Source organism: Phacochoerus africanus, chromosome 4, assembly GCF_016906955.1.
Source record: "Phacochoerus africanus isolate WHEZ1 chromosome 4, ROS_Pafr_v1, whole genome shotgun sequence".
Lineage (NCBI taxonomy): Eukaryota > Metazoa > Chordata > Mammalia > Artiodactyla > Suidae > Phacochoerus > Phacochoerus africanus.
In genome coordinates this window covers 105,174,960-105,187,985 of record NC_062547.1, presented here as the reverse complement: position 1 = coordinate 105,187,985, position 13,026 = coordinate 105,174,960, and the positions used below count along the sequence as shown (strand labels likewise).

The 13,026-nt window shown below is 34.9% G+C and overlaps 1 protein-coding gene across 3 annotated transcripts in view; it reads left to right on the top strand.

Moving 5' to 3' along the window:
• CHD1 (chromodomain helicase DNA binding protein 1) overlaps nt 1-13,026 on the top strand; it is a 79,635-nt gene that overhangs the window by 29,479 nt on the left and 37,130 nt on the right. For all 3 annotated transcript variants that reach the window (XM_047778361.1, XM_047778362.1, XM_047778360.1), the window contains exons 5-15: nt 252-316; nt 3,722-3,865; nt 3,990-4,261; nt 5,906-6,131; nt 7,193-7,293; nt 7,503-7,681; nt 8,531-8,658; nt 9,350-9,566; nt 10,241-10,330; nt 11,216-11,406; nt 11,945-12,133. In XM_047778361.1, coding sequence (XP_047634317.1) covers nt 252-316; nt 3,722-3,865; nt 3,990-4,261; nt 5,906-6,131; nt 7,193-7,293; nt 7,503-7,681; nt 8,531-8,658; nt 9,350-9,566; nt 10,241-10,330; nt 11,216-11,406; nt 11,945-12,133 — 1,802 coding nt within the window. The remainder of the gene's footprint in view (nt 1-251; nt 317-3,721; nt 3,866-3,989; nt 4,262-5,905; nt 6,132-7,192; nt 7,294-7,502; nt 7,682-8,530; nt 8,659-9,349; nt 9,567-10,240; nt 10,331-11,215; nt 11,407-11,944; nt 12,134-13,026) is intronic.

Sequence of the window (13,026 nt, the reverse complement as noted above, 5' to 3'; positions counted from 1 at the left end):
TAAGATTTTATACAAAATGCTGACATCGTGATGTTTACCTAATTTCACTACCTGTGTTATAAATTTGCAGTAAAACTGTTATTAATTACTTTGTTTATTAATGATATTAATATAATAACACGGAAAAAAGGGGCTTTATAGTTACTAGTTGCTGTTACTAGCAAAGTGGATGTTAAATAGTATGACAAAAAATTGTTATTTAGGTTAAGCTCTAATCATTAATAACAGTAACTTTATATTTTTCTTTACAGGATTCCTCCAGCAGTGAAGATTCTGATGACTCATCAAGTGAGGTCAAAAGGAAAAAGCATAAAGAGTATGCCATTTTGTCCAACTGATTACTTTTATAGCAAGAAAATCCTAATGATTTTTGTATTACGTTATGAACGATATGTTCCCAAAAGTGAACTTTTGTAAATTCTTGGTTCATGGCATTTTATTAGGTTAATTTAAACCTTTAATTCTTTGTGTGTGTGAGTCTCTTTTTTTTTTTTTAGTTTATTTTTCTGAAATATAGTTGATTTACAGTGTTTGATTAGTTTCTGCTATACAGCAGAGTATTTATACACACACACACACATTCTTTTTCATGTTCTTTTCCATTATGATTTATTACAGGGTATTGACTATAGTTCCCTATGCTATACAGTAGGACCTTGTTATTTATCCTCTCTATATATAATAGTTTGCATCTGCTAATCTGAAACTCCCAATCCATTTCTCCCCCATCACTCTTCTCCCTTGGCAACCACAAATCTATTCTCTGTGTCTGTGAGTTTTAAATTACTAATTTTTTTTTCTTATCCTAATTATCTGCATATGAAATTAACTTTCTTTGTAGAACTCATTTAGATAGTCACTATAATTTCCTAGAGATCTTGACCTAGTAAGTGTTAAGAGTACTTCTAATCTCAGTTCCGTTATTTATTTATTTATTTTTGTCTTTTTAGGGCCATACCCACGGCATATGGAGGTTCCCAGGCTAGGGGTTATATCCAAGCCATACTTGCTGGTCTACGCTACAGCCACAGCAATGCCAGATCCAAGCAGCATCTGCGACCTACGCCACAGCTCACGGCAGCACCAGATCCTTAACCCACTGAGGCCAGGGATAGAACCTGTGTCCTCATAGTTGCTAGTCAGATTCGTTTCCACTGAGCCACAATGGGAACTCCCTTAATTCCGACATTTAGATGTCTGAGCTTTTTTCTCTCTCATTGCTTTAAAAATATTGTTCTGTTGTTATCTCTTCTTTTTTTCTTTGTCGTGGATATTCTGTACATTCACTTTGGTATGTCCAGCTTTTGATTTGTTATTTATTTATACCACTATGCTCTTTATTTTATGCATCTTTTTTTGCCCTCCCCTTTTTTTTCTGCTGCCCTGTGGTGTACGGAGTTCCCAGGCCAGGGATCAGATCTGAGCCATAGTTGTGACCTAAGCCACAGTTGCAGCAACGCCAGGTCCTGAACCCACTGTGCTGGGCCGGGGATCAAACCTATGTCCCAGCGCTCCCAAAATGCCACCAATCCTGTTGCACTACAGCAGGAACTCCTATTTTATGCATCTTTAATGTGAAAATTCATGTTTTACTAGTTTCTGAAAATTGGGTCATTGTATTTCTAGGCATTTTCTCTTTCTCATTCTGTAGAGATATATATTGTAACTGTCTTGCTGGAACATATATAATGTATTTATCTGTTGGATCTCCCTTCCCATCATGTTTTTTATACTTTTATTGCTATGCTACAGTCTGGCTGATTTATTCAGTTCTGTCTTCTGGTTTACTAAGTGTATTTTCATTGCTGTGTCTCAACCTTTTAATTCACTGAGTTTGTAATTTCTAAACTTAGCATGAGTGCAAGCAAAGAATATTTTGAAAAACAAGAGTAGGAGGTCCTGTCATGGCTCAGCAGTAACAAACCTGCCTAGTATCCATGAGGACACAGGTTCAGTCCCTGGCCCCATTCAGTGGGTTAAGGATCCAGAATTGCCTCGAGGTGTGGTATAGGTCTCAGATGCTGCTCGGAATGGGCATTGCTGTGCTGTGGCATAGGCCAATGGCTACCTCTCTGATTTGACCCCTAGCTTGGGAACTTCTATTTGCTGTGGTTGCAGCCCTAAAAAACAAACAGGAGTAATCTGGGATGATGGATAGATTCGGTTGAATATAAAAACCATTATTTTTTATTAAAAAATATAAAATGGAGATTTTTTCATACGTTCTGCCTATTGCTACATCTAATGTGCAAACTCTTAACAAAAAGCTCAAGATAAAAAAATTTGCTTCTCAGAGTTCCCACTGTGGTGCAATGGGATCAGTGGCATCTTTGGAGCATTGGGACGCAGGTTCAGTCCCTCGCCTAGCACGTGCACAGTGGGTTAAGGATACAGTATTGCCACAGCTGCAGTGTCAGTGGCAACTGTGGATCAGGTCTGATCCCTGGCCTGGGAGCTCCATAGGCCGCAGGGCAGCCAAAAACGAAAAGAAAAAAATTGCTTCTGTAGTCTGTTTTTTCTCATAAGCCAGATTTTATCATATGTGCTTGCTTATGCAACCCTTAACCTAGTCATAATTGATGCAAGAGATGCAGACCAATGGAATAGAAATAGTGTGAGACAGGATGTAGTGTATATGTAAGAACTTAATCTATGTGTTTCATTTTATATTTATATTCAAGTTTATATTATAGCAGAGGAGTTGTTTTGCGGTGCAGCAGGATAAGGATCTAACGTTTTCACAGTCAGTAGAGCAAGTTAGATTGCTTCTGTGGTGCAAGGTTTTTTTTATTTTTATTTTTATTTTTTTTGCCTTTTTGCCTTTCTAGGGCCGCTCCCATGGCACATGGAGGTTCCCATGCTAGGGGTCCAATCGGAGCTTCAGCCGCCGGCTTATGCCACAGCCACAGCAACGCGCGATCCGAGCCGTGTCTGCAACCAACACCACAGCTCATGGCAGCGCCGGATCCTTAACCCACTGAGCAAGGCCAGGAACCGAACCTGCAACCTCATGGCTTCTGGTCAGATTCGTTAACCACTGAGCCACGACGGGAAATAACTTTCGAAGGGTGTATTTTTATTTTTATTAAAAAAAAACCACATTTTTTACGGTCACACCCACAGCACATGGAAATTCCCAGGCCAGGGAATGAATCTGAGCCACAGCTGTGACCTTCGCCACAGCTGCAGTATTGGTGGATCCTTTAACCCACTGTGCCAAGCTGGGGGTTGGACCTTGCGCCTCTGCAGCGACCCAAGCTACTGCAGTCAGATTCTTAACCCACTGCTCCACAATGGGAACTCCAAAGGGTGTATTTTTGAAAATCAGTCTCCAGAAAATTAAAATGGAAGGGATTAGAATCTCTCTGAAATGACAAGTGTAATAATTACACAGGATTTTCAAAATTAAGCCCTATAACTCTTTAAATTAGCATGCTATTTTTTTCATCCATAGTAATAATGAAAATAGTTTCACTTATTTGCCTTTTACTGAAGTATAAATGATTAATTTAAAAAGCTCTGGAGTTATAAGAGAAATCTGTAAAGAATATTTTTCAACATTTTTCGTATTCTGCAGACATTTTAATGTTTTTAGTATGGGTGAAAGCAGTATTTTTTATATTAACCAAAATATAGTTTATTTGATTATTTTTGTATTTTATCAGAGACAAAATTTGCTATATAAGTATAAACAAACATCCTTTATGTATTTTACATACAGTGAAGATTGGCAGATGTCTGGGTCGGGATCTCCATCTCAGTCTGGTTCAGATTCAGAATCTGAGGAAGAAAGAGAGAAAAGTAGTTGTGATGAAACAGAATCTGACTATGAGCCAAAAAACAAAAGTAGAAAACCTCAGAATAGGTACGTTTAGTATATTCTTGGCTTGATTCTGAAAATTTTTGGTATGTGTCCTTTTCCAATAGTTCTTCAGATATTCTTTTATGCCAGTGTTTCTATAAAATACCTCTCCCCTGGTCTTCCCTAGATCAAAGTCAAAAAATGGAAAAAAGATTATTGGACAAAAAAAGAGGCAGATTGATTCATCTGAGGAGGAGGAGGAGGATGAAGATTATGATAATGATAAAAGAAGTTCTCGTCGCCAAGCAACTGTCAATGTTAGTTATAAGGAAGATGAAGAAATGAAAACAGATTCTGATGACCTATTAGAAGTCTGTGGAGAGGATGTTCCTCAACCTGAGGAAGAGGAATTTGAAACAATAGAACGGTTTATGGATTGTCGGATTGGGAGAAAAGGAGGTATTTTAATTTAAAAACAATTTGTTGTTGTTGTTCCAGTGTTTGCTAGAATAAGATATTTCTTAAAGATATTTCACCTTTGAAAGCCAAGAGGGTAGGTTTTCTTCTTTTTACTTATTTGCTAATACTTTGCTCACCTGAGTACTTTGTTCCCAAGAAGTATACACTTGATATCACTCATATATTACAGATACTAGAAAAATTTTAACCCATGCATTTGAGTTTTTCTGTCACCACGCCTAAATAATTGCTATTTGGGTACTTTCAATATGACACATGGTTTGGTTTAAAACTTTTTTTCTTTTATCTCAAATATGTAGATTATTTTTTAGTTGTCTTGACATTTTTTCCTTTCAGTTTTATTGAGATATAATTGACAATGCAGCACTTTTATAACTTTTAAGGTGACAGTATAATGACTTGATTTACATATATTGTGAATAATTCCACAGTAAGTTTAACTTATGTTACCTGCACCCATTATCTCTATAGATGGAATTAAAAAATTTTTCCCTTGTAATGGGAAATTCCCGTGTAATTTAGAGTCTACTCTCTTAGCAGCTTTCAAATATACCATACAGCAGTGTTTATATAGCATTATGTTGTGCATTGCATCCCCAGTACTTATAACTGGAAGTTTGCACATTTTGACCACCTTCACTATATTTACCCTACTTCTAACAACAATGAATCTCTTGTTCTATGAATTCTTCCTTTCTTTCTTTCCCTACCTTCCTTCCCTTTTCCATATATTTGAGGTTATATGATGTATCTTTAACTTACTTCACTTAGTATGATGCCTTCAGGATTCATCCATGTTGTCACAAATAGCAGATTTCCTTCTTTTTATGGCTGAGTAGTATTCTGTTGTTATGTAAATGTGTATACCACATTTTCTTTTATCTAGTCATCTGTTGGTGGACACCTAGGCTCTTTCTATGTCTTAGCTATTACAATGCTGTAGTGAACATGGAGGTGCAGATATCTCTTCCATATAGTGACTTTCCAGATATGTAGTTTTTAAAGATGATTTTTAGTTATTTTAATTTCCAGTATTAGTGTTCCAGTTGTTACTTACTGTGTATTGATGTATGATCTTAATGTGTGCCACTGTCTTTTGACCTTTCTTCTAATTTTAAAACTGAGGGAATTAAATGAGATAATCTTTCCATTCTAGAATTGAGTTTCTTTTATAAATGTCTAATAAAATTTCTGATGAATTATTTCTTTTTCTTTTCTTTCCTTTTTTTTTTTGTTTGTCTTTTGTCTTTTCAGGGCCGCACCTGTAGCATATGGAGGTTCCCAGGCTAGGGGTTGAATCAGAGCTGTAGCTGCCAGCCTACACCACAGCCACAGCAACGCAGGTTCCGAGCCGTGTCTGCGACCTACACCACAGCTCATGGCAACGCTGGATCCTTAACCCACTGAGTGGGGCCAGGGATCGAACCCACAACCTCATGGTTCCCAGTCGGATTTGTTTCTGCTGTGCAATGACAGGAATTCCTGGATGAATTCTTATACCCTGTTACTTATTTTAAAACGTGTATATTTTTCTCTTTATATTCTTGAATTTTTCAGTTTAAAGGAGATAACTTCTATAACAGAATTATATGGAATGTATTGTCCTTTTTTTCCTCCCCCCAGCTACTGGTGCTACTACAACCATCTATGCAGTTGAAGCAGACGGTGACCCGAATGCAGGATTTGAAAAAAACAAGGAACCAGGAGAGATCCAGTATTTAATTAAATGGAAAGGATGGTCACATATCCACAATACTTGGGAGACAGAAGAAACCCTAAAGCAGCAGAATGTTAGAGGAATGAAAAAATTAGATAATTATAAGAAAAAAGATCAGGAAACAAAAAGATGGTATGTTTTATATTAGTATTGGAAATTAATGATGCTTGACTATTTCTTCTTCAGTTTTTTCATTATACAAACTGGCTCACATGACAAGTGGCAGAAAGAGATTTTTGTGTTACAGATGGTATTTGGGGATGGATTTTTTAGGGGAGATTTGTTTTTATTTTAAGTGTAGTTGATTTGCACTGTTGTGTTAATTTCTGCTGTATGTACAGCAGAGTGATTCAAATATGTACATATGTTTTGTTATATTCTTTTCCTATGGTTTGCCACAGAATATTGAATATAGTTCCCTATGCTATACAGTAGGACCTTGTTGTTTATCCATACTATATATATATATATATATATATATATGTATGTATTTTGTGTGTGTGTGTGTGTACGTATACAACATGAAATATACTGTATTTGCTAATCTCAAACCCCTAATCCTTTTCTCCCCCACCTCCCTTCCTCCTGGGCAATTACAAGTCTGTCCTCTAAGTCTGTGAGTCTGTTTGTTTCTTAGATAGGTTCACTAGGTCATATTTCAGATTCCACATGTAAGTGATATCATATGGTATTTGTGATTCACATGATGTGTCTCTCTCTCTATATATATATATATATAAAGAGAGAGAGATACACATACACACCACATCATCTTTATCCATTTATCTGTTGATGGACATTTAGGTTGTTTTCATGTCTTGGCTATTGTAAATAGTGCTGCCATGAATATAGAGGTTCATGTATCCTTTGGGATTTTGGGGGAGGGGGCAGGCTGTGGGTACAGTGTGTGGAAGTTCTGGGGCCAGGGATTGAACCTGTGCCACAGCAGTGACCTGTACCACCTTAGTGACAATGCTGAGTCTTTAACCTGCTGAGCCACCAGCAAACTCCTGTGTGTATCCTTTGAATTACAGTTTTGTCTGGATATGTGCTCAGGAGTGGAATTGCTAGATCATATGACAAATCTATTTTTAGTTTTTTGAGGAACCTCTATATTGTTTTCCGTAGTAGCTATTCCAGTTTACAATCTAGGGGAGATTTTTGAATCGCTTCTTGGATTAATAATCTTTCAGGTTGAAAAATGCTTCTCCAGAAGATGTGGAATATTATAATTGCCAGCAAGAACTTACAGATGATCTCCACAAGCAGTATCAAATAGTGGAGCGAATAATTGGTCAGTAATAAATGATTCTAATTAAACATTTATCTTTCCATGCTTGAAGTCATCTGAAAAAAAATTTTTAATTGACTGTTTACATATAAAATACAGTAGCTTGCTCTTACTATAATAAGAGTGTTTTAAACCAGATGACTTATTTTTACATGCATTCCTTGATAAGATTCAATATGAAAAATAAAATAAATACTTGTTTTATGTTATAGCTCATTCCAATCAAAAGTCAGCTGCTGGCTATCCTGATTATTACTGCAAATGGCAGGGCCTTCCATACTCAGAATGCAGCTGGGAAGATGGAGCTCTCATTTCAAAAAAGTTCCAAGCATGCATAGATGAGTATTTTAGCAGGAATCAATCAAAAACCACTCCTTTTAAAGATTGCAAAGTGAGTACTGTTTGCCATTTTTAATTATTAAAAATGTATTCATGCATCATAAATATTCCAAGCCTACATAGAGAGTTGGATCCGGATTTCACATAGTCTAAAGGAGAAAACTACTTGGTTGGTAGGTCTTATAGCAAATGATGTTCCTATAATTATTATGCCATCTTACATGTGGCACTGTCTTTTTAGCCTTGGTGAGTGAAACTGTGTCAGATGATAAATTGGTGGTGGTAATTGTACGGAGTGGGTTAGGGAGACCAAATAGGGAAAATTCCTTGGAAACTAGACATATATGCTTGATTTTAAAAGTAGTGAGTGTTTTCCTTGCATTAGGAAAGGGAAAGAGGGATGTCACCATAAGAAAGTATCCAGGATTTCCCTGCCTAATATAGTGTCTTTCTATTTAAAGTGTCTGTTGGTGCTAGCTTTGGAGTCTGTGTACCACTAGAATTTGTTTAGAAGTAAATTCATAATGATAATTTAGAAATAAAATGGTAAGTTAAACCAGTTTATGGTTTATTTCAAGGTCAGGGTGGAGCAATGGTTGAATGAATGAATTTCACATAGTTTTGGCTTGTGAAGTATGGAGACCCAAGTATTTGAACAAGAACTTACTTTTATCATTTTGTTCAAAAACGAGCAAAATATTTCACTGTACATTGTTATAGTAATAGTATAGCAACAGTCTTCTTTGACTGAGTCCTCAGCTAGATTTTGAATTGTGGAATTTCTGAGCTTTATGATTTGAAGTGAAATTTTAAAGTCTATAGTAAAAGATGAAGTCTTCATCTTTAAGTATGATCTCTTATGTTTAATAATTGTTCATATTAACATGTATTTCTACCAAAGGTATTAAAACAAAGGCCAAGATTTGTAGCCCTAAAGAAGCAGCCATCCTATATTGGAGGACATGAGGGTTTAGAATTAAGAGATTATCAACTGAATGGTTTAAATTGGCTTGCTCATTCTTGGTGCAAGTAAGTATATTGTCTGGGGGAATAAAAATTTTACACATACAGGATTTGGAAAAGATTCTGCTAATGTAAAAGATAAGACTCTTTGGTATTTATATGCATGTCTTTGAATTTTCTGTTGTACATAAACAATAATTATCACTAAGAAGAAAAGCTAGTGAGCGGAGTTTGAATTTAACCTTTTAATCATTGCAGTATTTAAATAGGTTTTGATCGAACTTAAAATCAGACTATACACACATTCTATTTCACAACTGGACTATTTCTCTTCCAGTTATTTCTAATGCCCATTTACACCTCTTTTTTTCTTTCCTCTCTGCTGTGTACCCTGCTCTGTTCTTTGCAGTATAGGTGACTAGGTGCAATTTATTATTTTATTTTATTTTTTTTAACTTTACCATAGCTGTAGTTTTATCTAGACTCTACTACTTGTTAGATAGATTGTGTTTCGTCATAGATTATAGGCAATACTATCAACCTTTAAGCTGCTTCTGGCCTAAAATGATAAACTCCCTCCTCTACTCTTAAACTATTAAGATATTTTTTATTTATAGTTAATAAAAATGACATTATAAATAATGCCTGTGATATTAATCTTATTTAACTGTTCGCATAAACTTGTACATGGGTTATATAAAAAGGTTTCTTATAAATTTGAATATTGCTTATATGATTTTTATTTTTAACTTTGCAGAGGAAATAGTTGCATACTTGCTGATGAGATGGGCCTTGGAAAAACAATACAGACTATCTCATTTTTAAATTATTTGTTTCATGAACACCAATTATATGGACCTTTTCTATTAGTAGTACCACTCTCTACTCTCACTTCCTGGCAAAGGGAGATTCAGACATGGGCTTCTCAAATGAATGCTGTGGTTTATTTAGGTGACATCAACAGCAGAAACATGGTAAGTTGTCTCTCCACAAATTTAGAAATTTAGACAAACTTGTCTTTGAGGACAAGTCTTTGATTTGTCTTTATAAGTTCTTAGTTTCTAGCATTAAACTTGCCACAAAGTAAGACTATACATATTTGATTGGCATAATAAAAATTAATTTTTATTTTAGTGTTACTGTATCATTGATCACTTTGTCTATGTTTTCCTGCCTTATTGAAAGTTCAAATATGAAAGCCGAAAGAGTATAATAAACTTCCATGTGTACCTCTCCAACTTCATAATTTTAGCCATTGCCAGTTTTGTTTCATCTGTATCTCTACATGGTACTTTTACTCCTCATGATTATGAAGCGAACCCCAGATGTAATATTTCATCCACAAAGATTATATTATTAAGTGAGTTAGTCACTTGTGTTTTGTCAAGTGAGAACTTTTCTTCAGTGAAAAGCACATATTAAAAATACATCTATTTTATTTTTTATAGGTTTTGATATGCTGGAATATTTACATTTTATTTATAAGTAAGATCAGTGTAGCTTGGGCTGCATAAAGAATAGTTAGAACTATTTCATTACATAGACATACACTTAGTTTATTGTCTATTTTGAATGGATTTTAATTTAGATATTCATGTAAAAGTATACTTAATATTTGTCTTAAAATTGTCCTTGAATTTCTTGATAGATAAGAACTCATGAATGGATGCATCCCCAGACTAAACGGTTAAAATTTAATATCCTGTTAACAACTTACGAAATCTTACTGAAGGATAAGGTATGTATTATCTATGTTTTTCTGTTTGGTGTGTGTCAGTTTTCGCTTTACCATATATTGTGGATAGGATGAGGAGAAAACTTAAATCATGGGTCAGCAAATTAAAGCCTGTGGGTCAAATCTGGCCTTTTTTTTTTTTTTTTAATGATCCTTGAAGTAAGAATGATTTTTATGTTTAAAATGTTAGAAAAGCAGACCAAAAAATATGGAGCTGGTTTAGTGTATGTTGATTTGTAAGATCTTTAAATAGGAGGAAGATACCTAACAGGATTAATCTACCATTGGCTAAAGAACTGTGGTAATAGCTGTTGTCTTACTTAATTCTTCATATTACTTTGTGAAATACTGCAATTCATACTGTAAAGAAAAGCCAAGTCTCAGATTAATGAACTTGCCTGGACTCATGCAGCTATTACATAGCAGAATCAGACCTGTCTCTATTAGGTCAGAGACCTATGTTGATATAATGGAGATACACAATTCTTAAAATCGATACAGTGAATTACAGCTACACTTGTACACTGTTCCAAATTTATATCATGTTTTCTGCAAATTGACATCAGTAGAGGCTTTTACTGGGCTTAGGCTAAAAATCTTGTAAAAATTTAAAATGATACTGTAGTTTTTCTTTATTTTCAATATTTAAACTAGTGAAAAAACTTTCACTTCATATCATACTCTGTTTTCCTAATGGTTAAAGTAGTCATGGAAGGAACTTGATTTTGCATGTTGAAGTACTTGATTAAAGATTTTAGTAAATCTTAGAGTAAAATGTAATTTTTATTTAAATTTTAGACATGTTTGTTTTTAAATTTACCTAATTTTAATGATTTGAATACTGTTTTTCTCTTGAAATATTAACTATGTTCTTCTGTTCATTTTAAGGCATTCCTTGGAGGTCTGAATTGGGCATTTATAGGCGTAGATGAAGCACATCGATTAAAGAATGATGACTCTCTTCTGTACAAAACTTTAATAGATTTTAAGTCCAATCACCGTCTCCTTATCACTGGAACTCCTCTACAAAACTCCCTCAAAGAGCTCTGGTCTTTGCTACATTTCATTATGCCAGAAAAGTAAGATAAATTGAGATAGACAATTTTAATGTTAGTTTTGTAGCTAAGTTTAGCAGGAAAGTAATTAGAGTTTCATAGGATGAGAAGGAAGTTTTATTGCCCAAACATTGGACCAGAGATTATTAAGCAGAAAAGAAATGGAAATGGGATGATATTTCATATTTAAATAATATTTTAGTTTTTCACTTTTGTAAATAAATAAGCTTGAGCCATGTATAATAAATTATAACAGTTGACTTTGTCTATATTCAAAATACCTTGCTTGAAAAATGGAAACATTATCTTAGTATTTGAGAATAGCAGTAACAACAGTAACAAGGAGCTGTTGGAAAATCCCATTTTGTAAATGAGGAAAAACAGACTATACCTCTATGTAGATACATAATAGATTGCTTGGAAAAAGAGTTGTAAGAAGTGACTCATTTTAGCTAAATTTTCCCCAAAAAATCTGTATTTTTTTTATATCTGACTCTATTAGAAAATCTCAAATGCAGTTTGACTTCTTTCAGTGATTTTTCCATTTGCTTAAATTTTTCAGGTTTTCTTCCTGGGAAGATTTTGAAGAAGAACATGGCAAAGGCAGAGAATATGGTTATGCAAGCCTCCACAAGGAGCTTGAGCCGTTTCTGTTACGCAGGGTTAAGAAAGATGTGGAAAAATCTCTTCCTGCCAAGGTTGAACAGATTTTAAGAATGGAAATGAGTGCTTTACAGAAACAATATTACAAGTAAGCAGTAAAGAGAGCACATGTTCTGAACATTTAACTTTACGTAAACCCCATCCTTGTCTCATCTAGGTGGCCCCCATCCTCATTTGCATCATAGAGCATTAGCAGTTCTTAAGTTTTATTTATTTATTTATTTTTTGAGGTTTGTTTGTTTGTTTGTTTTTGTCTTTTCTAGAGCCGTGTCCGTGGCATATGGAGGTTCCCAGGCTAGGGATCTAATTGGAGCTGTAGCTGCCAGCCTACACCACAGCCACAGCAATGCAGGATCCAAGCCACGTTTGTGACCTACACCATAGCTCACAGCAACACCGGACCCTTAACTCACTAATCGAGGCCAGGATAGAACCTGCAACCTCATGGTTCCTAGTAGGATTCATTAACCACTGAGCCACGCCGGGAACTCCAACAGTTTTTAAATATTAGAATAGGTTTACTCTATGGAATATGGAAGCAAAGAGAGATTTAATGGCATGTCCAAGATCATGGGTGACATAGAATAAACAATTGATTTTATAACCTACCATTAATTGCTTTTCTCTTTTTCATACTCTGTTATGTTGTAGTGGATTTTTTTTTAAGTGTTGGGATTTCCATGATACCAAGGCATTATTATGTGATTATGATAACTGTATAATTAACAAATAGAAGTCAGAAAAGGAAACTTAAAATTTTAGGCGCCCTTGCTTTTTGTTTTGTTTTGGCCATATACAGCAGTGACAACACTAGCTCCTTATCCACTTGGCCATCAGGGAACTCCAAGGCCCACTGCTTTCCGAAGAATGTTATTAAATCATATTTTTTATAAATTATGTATGTCAGATCTCTATAGTAACACTTTAAGAGAAATATCTGTCCTAATATCTATTTAAACATTTAATTACATAAAATGCACT